The sequence below is a fragment of the Mauremys mutica genome, chromosome 11 (assembly GCF_020497125.1).
Source record: "Mauremys mutica isolate MM-2020 ecotype Southern chromosome 11, ASM2049712v1, whole genome shotgun sequence".
In the NCBI taxonomy this organism is placed as follows: Eukaryota; Metazoa; Chordata; order Testudines; family Geoemydidae; genus Mauremys; species Mauremys mutica.
In genome coordinates, this window is record NC_059082.1 from 79,764,684 (window position 1) to 79,781,209 (window position 16,526).

Here is a 16,526-nt window from a genome sequence, read left to right on the forward strand (position 1 = left end):
ACTGGACTAGATGACCTCTCGAGGTCCCTTCCAGTTCTATGATTCTATGTTAAGTCCAGTGGCACCTTAAAGACTAACAGATTTATTTGGGCATAAGTTTCATGGGTAAGAAGTGGTTTTTACCCACAAAAGCTTATGCCCAAATAAATCTGTTAGTGTTTAAGGTACCACTGGACTCCTCATTGTTTTTGTGGATACAGACTAACATGGCTACCCCTCTGTTACATGATTCTATGTTGTTTGTAAGTGACTAAAAAAGACTGGGGTGGGGGGCAGGGGTGACTTTACCACACCTTTTGAGGCCTTCACATATTCCGGGGCCTGTCAAGCCCTCAAAGGACCATTCTTGTAGCTGAGAATAGCCAGAGCTCAGCAGTGTTCCAGCCCCAACCTCTTTCCCTACTCATGCCTCTACCATATCCTCTACGCTGGGATGGTGAAGGCAGTTAATGTAGATGTGTTATACCTGCTTGATGTCACACTATGTCACATTAAAATTTCCCCTGCTCCAGGATATTTGCCAGGGGTTGGATCCATCAGGTTTAGGACCTCTTTGTGCAACCAGAGCAGTGTAAAGGCAGTACTAGGCTATAGCGAATCAGGCAGGCAAATTTGCAGATGACATAAAGCTGGGGGCATTGCCAACATTTTGGAGGATAGAGCTAAAATTTAGAGGGATCATGATAAATTGGAGACAGACGATAAAATGAAATTCATCAAAGACAAATGGAAGGTGCAACATCTAGGGAAGAAAAACCAAATGCACAAATACAGAATGGGGGATAACTGGCTTGGCAGCAGCTGACTGCTAAGAAGGATCTGGGAGTTGAAGTGGATCACAACCTCAACATGAGTCAGCAATGTGATGCTGTTGCAAATAAAATTTTGGGTTGCATTAACAGAGGCATAGCATACAAGTCACGGTAGGTGATAGTACAACTCTAGTCAGCGCTGGTTAGGCCTCCACCAGAGTACTGTGTCCAATTTTGATCACCAATGTATAGAAAGGATGTAGAGACACTGGAAAAGATCCAGAGGCGAGCAACAAAGATGATCAAATGGGTGGAATGCAAGCCATACGAACAAAGGCTGAAGGAACTGGATATGTTTAGTTTAGAAAAGGGAGATTAAGGAGGGACATGAGTCTTCAAATACTTGAAAGGCTGCCATAAAAAAGATTGAGGAAAGTTGTTCTCTTTTGCCACAGAAGGCAGGGCAAGAGGCAATGGGTTCAAACTATAGCAGAGCAGATTTAGATGAAATCTCAGGAAAAATATCCTAACTGTAAGAACAGTAGGACAATGGAACAGACTGCCTAGGGAGGCTGTGGATGCTCCTTCACTAGAGATTTTCAAAAGGAGGCTGGAGAGCCATCTGTTTTAGGCTTTGTCTACAGTAGCACTTTTGTGGGCAAAACTTTTGTCTGTCAGGGGTGTGAAAAAAACACCCCCCTGGCGGACATAAGTTTCACTGACAAAAGTGCTGGTGTGTACAGTGCTATGTGGGCAGGAGAGGCTTTCTTGCTGACATAGCTAATGCTGCTATGGGGGTGATTTAATTATGCCAGCAGGAGAGCTCTCTCCTGCCAGCAAAGAACAGCTACACAGGAGACCTTAAAGCTACACAGCTGTAGTGGTACAACTGTGCATCTGTAAGGTTTGTTGTGTTGACAAAGCCTTGTGGTTTTCAAACTGTCTGTGGACCCCTGGGGGTCTGCAGACCATGTCTAAGATTTCCAAAGGTACCTGCACCTCCATTTGAAATTTTAGGGGTACACAAATGAAAAAAGGTTGAAATTCACTGGTTTAGATGCAACAAATCCTGCATGTTGGCAGGGGGTCAGACTAGATGACTCTTGCGATCCCTTCTAATTCTATGATTCTAGACCCTGTGTTTTTGACTTGCCAAAGTGTGACTTAGACAGGAGGCTCATTATTTTCAGGAAATGGTTGTAATAAATGATGGTATTATTTGGGCTCCATCACTGCGCAGGGTGTTTTACCATACACAACTTTGGTTTCTCCTACGCTTGCTCTCCCATTTAGTGTAATGTTCCTCCAACACACTGCCCTCCTTATGCAATCAATTCTACCCTGACTCCTGGCCCCTTACGTCTACCTCTGTTGCCACCCACTCCCCAACTCCTATTCAAATCTGCCCCCCCCAGCCCTTCACCCCCTTATTTACATCCACCTACTACCACCTGCCTCTTCTCCCCAGGCAGTCACAGCTTAGGGGCTCCCATCTATCTACCCCTACACATGGACCCTGTCACTACTCCTATACCATCTTCCCCCCAAACAGGGTGACTAGATGTCCCGATTTTATAAGAACAGTCCCGATTTTTGAGTCTTTTTCTTAATAGGCTCCTATTACCCCCCCACCCGTCCTGATTTTTCACATTTGCTGTCTGGTCACCCTACCCCCCAACATGCATCTCCGCCCATGGATACTCCTGCCTGCCATACCCAATATAATACTGCCCCACAGCCCCCCTCATGAGCTGGGGGGATGCTGAGGGGAGTAGTGCCCCACAGCCCCCCTCATGAGCTGGGGAGATGTGAGGGGAGTAGTGCCCCACAGCCCCCCTCATAAGCTGGGGGGATGCTGAGGGGAGTAGTGCCCCAGAGCCACCCCCATGAGCTGGGGGGATGCTGAGGGCAGTAGTGCCCCACAGCCCCCCCCATGCGCTGGGGGAATGCTGAGGGCAGTAGTGCCCCACAGCCACCACCCCCATGCGCTGGGGGGATGCTGAGGGCAGTAGTGCCCGCCCCATGAGCTGGGGGGATGCTGAGAGGAGTAATGCCCCACAGCCACCCCCCCACTACCCGAGGGGGCGCTGAGGGGAGTAGTGCTCCACAGCCACCACCCCACACACACTACCCGAGGGAGCGCTGAGGGGACTAGTGCCCCCCCATGAGCTGGGGGGACGCTAAGGAGAGCAGTGCCCCACTGCCACCCCCCACTACCCGAGGGGGCGCTGAGGAGAGCAGTGCCCCACTGCCACCACCCCCCCACTACCCGAGGGGGCGCTGAGGGGAGTAGTGCCCCCCCCCATGAGCTGGGGGGATGCTGAGGGGAGTAATGCCCCACAGCCACCCCCCCCCCCACTACCCGAGGGGGTGCTGAGGGGAGTAGCGCGCCTCGCGGCTGCCCCTGCCCCTCCCCCTCGCACGGCGCCGCCATTTTGCAGCCGGACGGCGAGGGGCTGAGCCAAGCCGCCACCTCCCCTCCCTCCGCCGGCCGGCTGGGCCGCCGCCTTCTCCCGGGAGCCGGGGGGGCCGGAGTGGCGCTGAACGGCAGGTAAGAGGCTCGGCCACGCCGCCATCTCCGCCTGGGGCGCGCTCCATCCTCCGGCGCGGACCAGCCTGCTCGCCACCGCCCGCGCTGCCCCCGGCCTGGGAGGCCACCGGCACGTCCCCCTGCCTAGGCGAGGTGAGCACCCCTGGGGCGGCTCGGGTCCAGTCTGCCCCCGCCTCGGGGCGTGGGGTCACTGCTATCCCCCACCCCAGCCTCAGGGCAGGTAAGGTGGGGGATGGGGTCACTGCTATCCCCCCCAGCCTCAGGGCAGGTAAGGTGGGGGGTGGGGTCACTGCTATCCCCCACCCCAGCCTCAGGGCAGGTAAGGTGGGGGGTGGGGTCACTGCTATCCCCCTCCCCAGCCTCAGGGCAGGTAAGGTGGGGGATGGGGTCACTGCTATCCCCCCCAGCCTCAGGGCAGGTAAGGTGGGGGATGGGGTCACTGCTATCCCCCCCAGCCTCAGGGCAGGTAAGGTGGGGGGTGGGGTCACTGCTATCTGCCCCCCCAGCCTCAGGGCAGGTAAGGTGGGGGGTGGGGTCACTGCTATCTGCCCCCCCAGCCTCAGGGCAGGTAAGGTGGGGGGTGGGGTCACTGCTATCCCCCCCCCAGCCTCAGGGCAGGTAAGGTGGGGGATGGGGTCACTGCTATCTGCCCCCCAGCCTCAGGGCAGGTAAGGTGGGGGATGGGGTCACTGCTATCCCCCCCCCCAGCCTCAGGGCAGGTAAGTTGGGGGATGGGGTCACTGCTATCTGCCCCCCCCCAGCCTCAGGGCAGGTAAGGTGGGGGATGGGTTCATTGCTATTCCCTCTCCTCCCTTCCCCGTCCCTCGCCCCCATGAGCCGAGGGGGGAGGTGGGGTGGGGAATGGGTTCATTCGTACTCCCCCCTCCGTTCCCCTGGGTGGGGTGGGGGATGGGTTCACTATTCCCCTCCTCCCCGCCTCAGGGCAGGTAAGGTGTGGGATGGGTTCATTACTGTACCTTTTCCTTCCCCTCCCCCCGCTCTCACAGGGCAAGAGGTTTGGGGTGAGGGAGGATGGGTTAATTCCTATTCTCCCCCCTCCCCTCTCTGGGTAGGTGGGATGGGTTCATCACCATTATCCTCCTCCTCCCAAGGGGAAATCCTGTGGTGGGGGAGTTTCCTTTCCTAGCATAGGAAATAAATTGTAAGCCCTCCAGGGAAGGGAATTTCCTTTGTGTATTTGTACGCAATGGGTTCCCAATCCCAACTGGGACCTTTGGGTTCTATCATAGACTTTAAGGTCAGAAGGGACCATTATGATCATCTAGTCTGACCTCCTGCACAACGCAGGCCACAGAATCTCACCCACCCACTCCTGTATCAAACCTGTGTCCGAGCTATTGAAATATTTCCAACTGCAAATGGGGAGGGGAAGTGTGTGTGTCTGTCTGTGTGTGTGTGTGTGTGTGTGTGTGAGGAAAGGGATTAATCCCCAGCCTCCCTCTGGGGTGGGAGTGGGAAGTTCATCTCTGTCCATCATCCTCTTTGTAGGAGCAATGAGGACTGGACCTGGTGGCAATGGCTCATCTCCGTTATGCTCTGGAAGCTGTGATATATTTGGGTGTTTTCTGTCTCCATTCCCTTCTTTCTATGAAAGGGCCCTGAAATCCCGGGGGGGGTCTAGAATCTATTATGAATTGAGATCAGTTTTCACTGGGGCTCAGTCTGACAATGTTGTTTTCCTTATGTACCTGAGTGGCTGTGGTATGTTACTTCATAGCCAAAGCAACACAATGGGAATTGGGGTCTCGGGGAAGGTGGGGAGGGTATGATGGTGCTGGGAGGACAATTTTGGGTAAATGTTCTTTTCTCAAACCTGATCCAAACTTCGAAGGTCAGTCTGGACAGAGCTGTTGGGTTATGTGTGTGCATAGATATGCACTTGTTTCAAGGCCATGATTTTACTCATAGTTTTGCCAAATGAGTTGGCGGTAACCCCAACACCTGTTTCAGGATGACCAGGTCAATGTTACCCACAGATTTACCATCCTGGAGCTTGCATTATGCATATACCTAGCATTTCCTCCCCTACTTTAGCCCAGTTGTTACCTCTGCAGTATACCCTACTGACCTGCAGAACTGGCGCTTCAAAATCACTCATGAAAATGTTCCTGTCTTACTAAAAAGTGAGATGTGATCTGAACAATAAATTGGAAGCCAGGAACTCATAACCTTGGGGAAAATCTCTTAACTCTTCTGCCTGGGTTTCCCCATTTATGAAAAATTGATAAGAACAAGGCCAAGGTTTGAAAAGCATTGCACAAATATTAAGTATTATTGTTTTTAGGCTCACTTTATAGAGAACCCCCCCAAACTATGACTCTCCTGCTGACATAGCACTGTCCATGCTGATGCTTTTGTCGGTGTAACTTATGTCACTCAGAGGGGCATACCCCCAGCGACGTAAGTTGTACTGACAAAAGTGCTAGTGTAGACATAGCCTGATAGTTTTCCTTCTGATAGACTCAGCTGAGAGCAGGGATTGAAAGGACCTGAGGTCTGTTCTGTCTTATTAACTGTACAGGTTGTTTTTTAAGGTTAGAATTGAGGCACACTCCTGGGGTCTACTCTACTGTTGTACCTGTTGCAACCGCTCCCTATTAAAAGGTTCTGTGGTATCATGAGCCAGTTTTTGATTCACAAGAACTGAGCAGAGTGCTGCACAGTGGTGGCGTGTTTTATTTGTAGGAAATACCCATCCTCTTTTTGGCTCTCAACTGCTGATGAGCCAAATATAGCTTCTGCATCCTGGACAAACTGAGTAAGAGTAGGTCTAGTTGCAAAGGCTGGTAAAATTTAATATAGCTTTAATATAGCTGGTCAGTGTTTGAATCCAGCAGCTGCTTCCATAAATGTGACTAATACACAGTCATTTTTGTATATGCTATTTTAGAGTACTTAAGAAGAGGGTGTACTAACAGTCCTAAAATGGATTCTGTACCTTTGCTAGATGCTTGCAATCTCTGTCTGGGAAACATTTGTGGTAAGGTATGAGATGGAGACATTGGCCTAAGTTAACTTCCTTTGTTTGAGTTATGCTGCTGGTATTGATACATTCAGTTATTTGAGTAATATTGAGTATTTATATATTAAAAAAACAAGTTGCTGAGTTTTTTAGCAGGGGTTTGGAGCTGTGCTCCGGCTCCACTCCAGCTCCAGGGAAAAACCTGCAGCTCCATTGCTCTGGAGCTGCTCTGGGCTCCACTCCAAAGCCCTGGTTTTTAGCACTTCGATAATTAAGATGGTACTTATTTTATTTCTATAATGGTGGCTGCAGTTCAGTGTGATACTGTCACTTAAGTGTTCTATTACCTTGTGGCACAAAAATGTGATATTAAAAACTGGAATAAATAGTATGGAGAAACCCTGAAGTGATTCATTGATTTTTGTGTGTGTGCCTTTATTGAATAAAAGTGTCTAAATTGTCTCTTGATGTTTGTTTTCTCTGTGGTGTTTCCATAGGAGCAATTTTAGTGTCGAAGAATGACAGCAGCTACATGACCAAGTGGATGCATTGTACAAGAGGGCATTAGTTACATCTGCCAACTTTATTGAACTCTTCCTTAAGTTCAGCCGTTATTTGTAAGTTTATAATTTATTGCAAAATAAGCAAACATATACAATGCATGTATAGTATATACATAGAGAGGCTTCTGTAGTGGATTTAGCACAGAACTGGGAACTCCATTCTAATAACAAACCATTCACCAATTTGATGGTGTAGTCTTGGAAACCACTTAATTTTAGTCTTTGCTCCCAGCTGGAGAATGACAATGGCAGAAAGTTAATTAGACAAGCAGATAAAAATAGTAGGCAAACAATCTGCCCTGTCAGATGTAAACTGAGGAAGATGATTAAAAAATTTGTAGAATTTGTAATATGATCTGATGGGAGTTTGAAGAAACCATTCTTGGTGCCTTTCTGCTAGATGCTGCCATGAATGCTGAGGACAAGACGAGGTAGAGAAGACCAGATCCACTCACGCTTCTCATGTTTTGTTGCTCGGTGCACTGTTTAGTGCCCAGATCTTTAAAAAGAGTAATGCTTATGTGGCACAAAGGATTGTTGTAAGGATTACATCTTTGTAGTATTGTTCTTTATGTTTTTACTAAACAATTCTGTATGAGGATGCAGGAGGATAAATTAGTCTGCAGCCCATATTCAAAGGAAACTTGTTTCTACATCCGAAGTCTTGCATCCGAAGAAGTGGGTATTCACCCACGAAAGCTCATGCTGCAAAACGTCTGTTAGTCTATAAGGTGCCACAGGATTCTTTGCTGCTTTGTTTCTACAGTAGATATTGTAATGCTTAATATGTCATTTATTTTTTTTGCAGTATTTTAGAAGTGGAAAGACAAAGTAGGTTTTGATGTTTTGTGTGGCATCAACTGAAATAGGAGCCATCATGAATATAACAAAGAGTGGGCTGGTGCTGTTTTCAGCTAATTCCAATTCATCATGCACGGAACTATCGAGGAGAATTGCTGAGTAAGTAATATCCTGTGATTAGTCTTTGCTGCCATCATAGCATGTAGGACATTGGTGTAAGTGGGTTGGGAGTAGAGATCAATCTTCAACAGATAAGAATATGTTGTAAAGTTACTTAGTAAAACTGAGCCATTGTTTGGAAAAATAAAGTTACCTACAAGGTACACAGTCACTACAATAAATCTTTGTTCCTAATCAACTAAACTTGCATCTCTGAGGCCTGGTCTACACTAAGGGCGGGGGTCGAACTAGGGTACGCAAGTTCAGCTACGTGAATAGTGTAGCTGAACTCAAAGTACCCTAGTTCGACTTACTTACCCGTCCAGACGCGGCGGGGTTGAACTCCGCGGCTCCAAGGTCGACTCCGCCACCGCCGTTCGCGGTGGTGGAGTTCCGGAGGCAACCGGAGCGTGCGGGGAGTTCGAACTATCGCGTCTTGATTAGACACGATAGTTCGAACTCGGAGAAGTCGAACTCACCGCGTCGACCCGCGCGGTGAGTATGGACCTGCCCTGAAAATAAATATTATAGATGTTTGTTTTGAGCTATCATTGTAAAGAATTAATTAGGGAACTGTGCCCCAAGGCAGTCTGTAGTACATGTAATAAAGATGTTAACTGTGAAGCTCAGTATAGCAAGCTGGGAGAGGTTTGTTGTTGGATCACCTTGCCCTGGCATCCATAGCATTTAACAACTACATGTAGGGTAGTATGGCCCCTGACAAACCTTTTTTCATTACTGTGGGATATGCAAATTAGAGAACACAATGTCCAGCGATAGGTTGTCAATACCTCACCTAAAATCTTTATAGTAGTTGAATTTTGAAAAGATACTATGTACTTTATTCACTCTGTAATTTATTCACCAAATAACAAAGAAAACATTTAAGCTCGGCCTGTTCGTTTGCAAGCTGTGAAAGGCCCCATTAACAGGGCTGGCTCTAGGCACCAGGCGAGCAAGCTCGTGCTTGGGGTGGCAGATTCTACGGGGCAGCATTCTGGCCAAACCTAGGGCGGCACTGCCGCTTTGTTTGTTTGTTTGTTTGTTTGTTTTGTTTGTTGCTCCAGCCGCCCTGTAGGGGCGGCAGCATGGAGGAGGGGAGCGCCCTGCAGCAAACTTGGCAGGGCAGCCCGCATCTTTCCCTCCCCGCCGACCGGAGCGAAGCAGAGCCCTCCCGGCAGGCGGCGCGGTGGGCGGGGCCGCGGGGTGAGCGCCCCGCTGAAGTGCTGGCTGCCCCCCTCCCCCTTCTCCTCCCCTCCACTAGACTGGGCGCGCACTCTGTAGCACAGGGAGTCCCCTGGCTCCGGCCACCCTGTAGGGTTTTTTGTTTTGTTTTTTTCCCCGCTTTGCCAGCCGCGCCATTTTTGTTTCCCCCCCGCCCCCCGGCTTTGCCGCTCCAGCCGCACCGTGTCTTTTTTTGTGTGTCGTCGTGTCGTCGTCCCCCCTCCCCTCCCCCGCTTTGCTGCTCCATGTTTTTGTGTCCCCCCCGCTTTGCGGCTCCGCTCCCTCCCCCCCCCCCTTTTTTTTTTTTTGCTTGAGGCAGCAGCAAAGCCTGAGCCGTCCCTGCCCATTAATGTTGTTTAGGAGACATAAGTTACAAAGGTTTTTATTTGGATAGTGATAAATAATCCTATATGTTAGAAAAATCCATTGTTTTCTCATTCCATATGTACTATGGTTTTGTTAGTTATCAAGGCTTGTCCTTTCTGCTCAATACAAATTTATTTAGATGTTGAGGATTTTTAGTATAAAGTGCACTAATAGCTTTGGCAGATCTGTTATGTCTTGAATAAATTTATATCCTATTTTATGAGCATAGGCGTGCAAGATGCTTTTAGAAATATCAGATGTGACAGGTCACTTCCCTACAGTCTAAATTAGACGTGACCTAGGAAGGACAGACAGGAAGGGTGCTGAGGGAGGGCTGAGGTTACATAGTGTTTGAATATGGGGATATTTGTGCATCATTCATGCTATTAGTTCCTTTTTAGTAATTGGCTTTTCTATGCTAATACAGACATATTAAACCATAGTTTAACCTTCAAAAGCTTATTAACTACAGCTTTGTCTGCTCTTGCCTCATTTCACCTCTTCTCCAGTCTCGATGGGAAATTTTGCTGGGAAAGGACCTATTTAAACTCAGTCTTATAAAGCCTCATGCACATCTGTGACACCATGTAGATGATGAGAAACTTGTTGCATAATTTCTAAAATATGTTGTTCACTGTGTGGTTGTTTTTATTTGTGGACAGGCTTAGATCAACCTGTAATGTAACTCTTGCAAAATGTAAATTTGTGAGACATCTCATAGTAACACATTTGTCCTGTGATTTATGAAGTGTAGATTTGTACGGTGTTATGAACATTGCGTTGGGCTTCTTTATGCTGGTTTCCATTCCCTTTGGTGTAATGTACTGATTTTTGCTTTTCTTTTTCTTCAGACGCTTGGGGGTAGAGATGGGCAAAGTTCAGGTTTATCAGGAGCCAAACAGAGGTGAGCATTTAATGGTTAAATAAACCTTTCATTCTGCCTCTGTGGGAGAGAGTATATTACCTAACCCCCTCCTTAGAACTTATTTACAGAAAAGCGAAGCACCACTTTCTCACATTTGTGTTCTCTCATACATGTAAACTTTTACCTCTCCTCTTCCTGCCTTCTGAGGACTGTCACTCTTCCAGACCACCTATTTTTGTATGGGATCACTAGCATACATCTCTCTCTTTCACACACACTGTCGTATGCTGTCTCTCTCCAATTAGTTTTTTTTATATTGCTCCTTCATCCTCATTAAATGCTGGTATTGTCATGGTGTAATATTATTGGTCAGAGGGTTCATGTATTTGGCCAACATCATCACCTTCCTTAAATCCAAAAGGATACATTTTCAAGTCCTCATGTGGAACTTCTCACATGACTCACGTCATCATTAGTGGGAGTTGTGCACCTAATGCACACAAGTCTGTAAACTTGACCATGAGTACTGTCTTCATAAGGCTTTTCTCTTTCAGTTTGAAGATGGAGAAATATATTTATTTTTTAGATTTGTCTATAGCGTATAACGACCTCATGGAGTAATTCCATGAAGTCCTGTTGTATGTTTCTTAAATCTTTGTATGTTTCTCTTCTTGGCAGAAACAAGGGTGCAGATTCAAGAGTCTGTGAGAGGAAAAGATGTCTTTATCATCCAAACAGTTTCAAAGTGAGTAACAACTAACACATATTCTAAAGAAACTAGAGTATTTTCTGACATGGTTTATCTTTAAGAATTCTTTTGTCTTCTTTTTTTGTACGTGTGAGAGATTCACAGATGGGCCAGTTGGTCTCTGTGATTTAAAAGGTGTATATGTGGGAGATCTTCTTATAATCTGACCATTTACTTTGTTTATATTCAGATGAATCTGGATTTTGCTCTATGGGTTTCTGCATTCTTTTGCAATGTACACTCTGTTCCTTACTTTGTTCTCTTTAAAATCTTGTGATCGACTACGCTGAGTGCAGCACCACTTAATGCTTTTAAATGTGGGAGCACTCTCTTCAAAGCAAATGGCTCATGTGACTCATTAAGCAACATAATAATTGTATGTTCTCAAGAACATACACAGCTCTACAATTCAAAGGCATACTTCTAGTTTCTGACAGCAGCAGAAATGATGGGACTGGTTTACCTGATGATCAGTCCTTCCACATTAATATATGCCACTCAATCTTTTTCATTAGAGACAGGAGATAGGATGTTAGTTGCTAAATATTTAAAGCCTAGTGTTGGCCAAGGCCTTTTTTTGGCCAAAATAATAGGAGAATGTATTGTGGGAATCTAAAACTGTTAGTCCTGTCCGTAGTTAAAACATATTTACTCAATTTTTATCTTGTGGTGCAAAGATGTGGGCGACAAATTACAATGTAGGCCTTATTGCAGCAACATGTTGTTCTGATATGGTCCTGAAAATGACTTTCTAAGCAATGAGGCTGGAGAACAGGCAATGGGAGAAGAAATAATGAAGTATAGTCCTAGTGAGAAATTAAAATAATATGTCAAGTGCCGTGACCTACCTAGGGTGCATATTTGGATTCTTTATAGGGATATTTCAATTGCCAGTTTTTCTTCAAGTCCCTTGAAGCAGATGTAGGTATCACATTGAATTCAGCTAAAGGATATTTATGCGTGGATACAGAACTAGAAACTTCTCATTCCAGGGATGTGAATACTACGATCATGGAACTCCTGATCATGGTGTATGCTTGTAAAACCTCCTGTGCCAAAAGCATTATTGGAGTGATTCCCTACTTCCCATACAGCAAGCAGTGCAAGATGAGGAAAAGGGGCTCCATTGTCTCTAAATTACTGGCTTCGATGATGTGCAAAGCTGGTAAGAATGCAGGATGTTGTGAAATAATCAGGGCATGGCGGGCTTCTGATGTCATATTTAACTTCTAGACAGCTGTGTGCATTAAACTGGGAACTTTAATAAGAAATAGCTATAAAGATTTTTAGCAAGAGGAAATTTTAAACCCTAGAGAGGAAAATCCAACGTAAAAGCAAAACAAAGTGGTGAGTGAAATGCTGCATTAAAAACGAGCACGTCTTTATAACATCCATTGCAGAGTCCATGCCAAGCTGAGTTGGTGAGATAAGTCTGCTGGAATTCCTACTATCCTGGAAGGTGGGGTTCCTTTGCTGTGATACTGCTGCTGGGTCCCTTCTCTCCCTTCCTAACTCTCTCTTGGGAAGTTGTATTTCTGTCAGTTTCTCTCTTACCTCTCTGTTGGGTGATCGCACTTGCGTCTACTTTTAAGGTGTCATCTGAGAATGGGATAAACTCCCCTGATTCCTCCAGGGCAACCACCTGCCTGTCCTTTCCCATGGCATCTGGCCAGGGAGCATGTGGACGGTTATAATGAACATTTCATAGATATGCTGTGTAATTGTGCAGTCTGGTCTTGTAGATTTAATTAAATATTGATTCTCATTTCATGGGAAGAAGTGTGGGAGTAATTAGAATTTGGGATTGGGAGTCAGGAGTTCTGAGTTACAATCTCAGCTCTGTCACAATCTTATTGTTTGACCGTGGGCAAATGACTTAATCGCTACCTTAATTTCTTCAAATGTGGAAAGAAGGTGGCATTTATCTATGTTATGGGGGTGTTGAGAATTTTAGTCAATTTTTGTAAATTGCTCTGTGGCCTTTAGTAAAAGGTACCATAGAAATGCAAAGTACTCCTGTTTATTTGTTACCCCATAAACCTTAATGGGAGATTTATTTACCATGTATATTGCAATAAAAACTAGAATATTCTGTTGCACTAGAACAAAATATTAATGTTCTAAACAGCCTTTAGTGAAAACTACAGGAGGAGTAAATTTTGTATCTACAGATAATATTTAGGTTTGTCCTGCTTGTTTTTCATACAGTGGCTTTTAAGTGTTACTCTCTTTTCAAAGGTCTAACTCACCTTATTACAATGGATTTACATCAGAAGGAGATACAGGGGTTCTTTAATATTCCGGTTGATAATTTGAGAGCCTCTCCATTCTTGCTTCAGTACATTCAAGAAGAGGTGAGCAAGGCCTACTAATGTGTATGAGAGTTGTCATTTCAATGTTGTATTTCAGGTTATCCCTACATTTGTTGGGTTTAGAACATCAGTAAAGATACTATCAACTGAAATTTAGTACATTTTTTTTTTTAAAGTCGGTTGAAGAGAGGAGGAATATAATTTTTTGAGAGTTTTAAAATGGTAGGTTTTTTTGTTTTTTTTTTCTACTCTTGGCATCAACATTCTTCCCACTCTATAGACACCAAAATAAAAAGTTAGGAGTAGGGATCTTTAATTGTGAAAGCGTAAATGTACAGAGCATTGTGCAAATGTTAATTGAGGACATTTAATAAAATTATAATAGATCAGACTAGAGGTCACCTAGGCAGCATTGTCTAATGGTGAGAACAGATGACTGGTAGTCAAGAGACCTTGATCTGTTGTCTGTTGATCAGCTACCTACTTAGAGTGTGGGATCTTGGGAAACTGAACTTCTGTACCCCAGTTTCTCCATTGTAAAATGAGTATTGCCCTCTTTTATAAAGTGCCAAGAGACTTGTGAATGTAAAGTGCTGTTTTAGTGAAAAATATTTATTGTAACATCCTGCTTCTGTCAGTGGTTAATACCCAATGCTTTGGAAGAACATGAATGTTTCCCACCCTAAAACAGACACATAGCTAACCTGTCAAATGGAGGGTACTCTTCAACCCAAGGGATTGTTTTATATAGGTATAGCTTTCGTCTGTACTAAAAACTCTATGATGCACTTTTGTTATGACATTATTTTAAACTGGTGTGGGGAAGTTAGCAAATTTATGGCAGTGATTGTTTCTCAGCCAATGGTTAGCTGGTTATATATGTTTGGCATTAGAAAATTCTGTCAAGTTAAGATGGTAATAGTATAAAACTCATCTGCAGATTTTTGGAACCTAGCAAACTCCTTGGGGGAATGGGGGTGGGATATTTAGAAGGTGTTTTTCTTATTTCACTTCCTTTATCTTTTCTCTGCTTCATAGAATGACTTAAAGGAAAGTAAGCTAACTTAAAAGGACCTGACATACTTGGTTTCTCAGGATTTAGGCACACTTAGTGCCTTCTAGCCAATCTAGAGGCCTAAGTTTTATATGTGTATCTCTTCATAAAATTGCCATGTAACGCTGATCAGGAAGAGCTTAATACATCATGTAAATTTCATGATTACCAAATATGCTCTGGATGTCATGCATTTTGAATACTACAGCCTGCTAAATGTTGTTAGTATCTTTAATGGGTTGTATTGAATAGCATGAAACAAGAATGATAAGAATGAAGATTTACAAAGAACTTAAACCATAAGTCAAATTGTGAAGGTTGGGAGCTGCTGGTGGCCATTTCATGATCATTTCCCACCCAGATCCTATGAGAATCAAAGATGAAATTGGATTTTCTTCATCCCAGGATACCTATTAGTTGGATACTATGTGGCAAAAGCCTTCATGGGCTTCATGTTTGTGTATATGTCTGAGCATGCTTACTTAGTGAACATTTCATATCACCTTCACATACTGTACAGCGTGCACATTAGATGTTAGTGACTTATCATAATTCTCTGCTGCTAGGAGTTGCCAGTACTCATATTTTAAGTTTTGAAGGGCATTGCTGAACAGTTCCAGGTTGTTGACTTAGCTTTTGCATGAACTAAGTAATGGAAATCACCTTTGGAGATTTGGCAGTTAAAAGTGAGACAATCCTGTTTGAATAGAAATAGAGCCTTCAATATGTTAAATGGCATGCCCTACCTTGTCCATACCTTGCATTGTATACCTCTTTCATATGGCCTGTCTAATTTTGCAAGGTCTGTAAAGGAGCACAATTACAGGGGGGGAGGGAAATTTCAGCATTCCCCCCCCCCCCCCCCCCGGTCATGTTTATTGTATTATAAGCAGGGCTAGTAGTCCCGTCTATTATTAATGTTCCCTGACGCTTCTCATTGTAAGACCCTACCTTCTGTTGCTTAGAACTTTGCCAAACTTAACTGTTTTGGTTAACATTTTCCATTCTGGGTGTCTGCCTCAAGCTGAATAATTTGGAAGTTTTTAGCCAAAATGGATCATTGTTTCAGAAATGAGGCTAGGGAAAAATACATTGTTTTGCCCACATTAAAACTTCGATATCTTTTGTCTAGCACCCCATGCTTTGGAGGGGGGATTTGACATGTGGAAAGGGGTGACCTTGGTGTCAGGGATGTGCCTTTTGCTGTGCCATGAAAATCCATCCAAATTTGGCTAAGTTGTAATGTAAGCCTTTGAAAAATCAATTTAAATATATTTAGTAGAGGCTTCTTAGATTTTAGCAGCTAAATTCCACAAAAATTCTGCTCGCACTGGGCATACAATCATAGGACTGGAAGGCAGCTTGAGAGGTCATCTAGTCCAGTCCCCTGCACTCATGGCAGGACTAAGTATTATCTAGACCATTCCTGACAGGTGTTTGTCTAACCTGCTCTTAAAAATCTTCAACAATGGAGATTCCACAACCTCCCTAGGCAATTTATACCAGTGCTTGACCACCCTAACAGTTAGGAAGTTTTTTCTAACGTCCAACCTAAATCTCCCTTGCTGCAATTTAAGCCCATTGCTTCTTGTCCTATCCTCAGTGGTTAAGAAAAACAATTTTTCTCCCTCCTCCTTGTAACAGCCTTTTATATACTTGAAAACTGTTATCATGTCCCCCTTCAGTCTTCTCTTTTCCACACTAAACAAACCCAATTTTTTCAATCTTCCCTCATAAGTCATGTTTTCTAGAACTTTAATATTTTTTGTTGCTCTTCTCTGGACTCTCTCCAATTTGTCCACATCCTCCCTGAAATGTGGTGCCCGGAACTGGACACAATAGTTGAGGCCTAATCAGCACAGAGTAGAGTGGAAGAATTACTTCTCGTGTCTTGCTTACAACACTCCTGCTAATACATCCCAGAATGATGTTACACTGTTGATTCATATTTAGCTTGTGGTCCACTATGACCCCCAGATCCTTTTCTGTAGTACTTCTTCCTAGGCAGTCATTTCCCATTTTGTATGTGTGCAACTGATTGTTCCTTCCTAAGTGGAGTACTTTGCATTTGTCCTTACTGAATTTCATCCTATTTACTTCAGACCATTTCTTCAGTTTGCCCAGTTCATTTTGAATTTTAATCCTATC

The 16,526-nt window shown here is 44.7% G+C and overlaps 1 protein-coding gene across 4 annotated transcripts in view; it reads left to right on the forward strand.

Annotated features, from left to right (window-relative positions):
• Window positions 1-16,526, forward strand: part of PRPSAP2 (phosphoribosyl pyrophosphate synthetase associated protein 2) — a 38,787-nt gene that overhangs the window by 6,125 nt on the left and 16,136 nt on the right. For 2 of the 4 annotated variants that reach the window (XM_044980151.1, XM_044980150.1), the window contains exons 2-7: window positions 6,784-6,903; window positions 7,658-7,809; window positions 10,251-10,303; window positions 10,943-11,009; window positions 12,005-12,177; window positions 13,251-13,366. In XM_044980151.1, coding sequence (XP_044836086.1) covers window positions 7,691-7,809; window positions 10,251-10,303; window positions 10,943-11,009; window positions 12,005-12,177; window positions 13,251-13,366 — 528 coding nt within the window. In that variant the 5' untranslated portion in view covers window positions 6,784-6,903; window positions 7,658-7,690. Of the gene's footprint in view, window positions 1-2,938; window positions 3,436-6,783; window positions 6,904-7,657; window positions 7,810-10,250; window positions 10,304-10,942; window positions 11,010-12,004; window positions 12,178-13,250; window positions 13,367-16,526 lie in introns of those variants that run through there. The other 2 variants (XM_044980148.1, XM_044980149.1) reach the window with 2 other exon arrangements.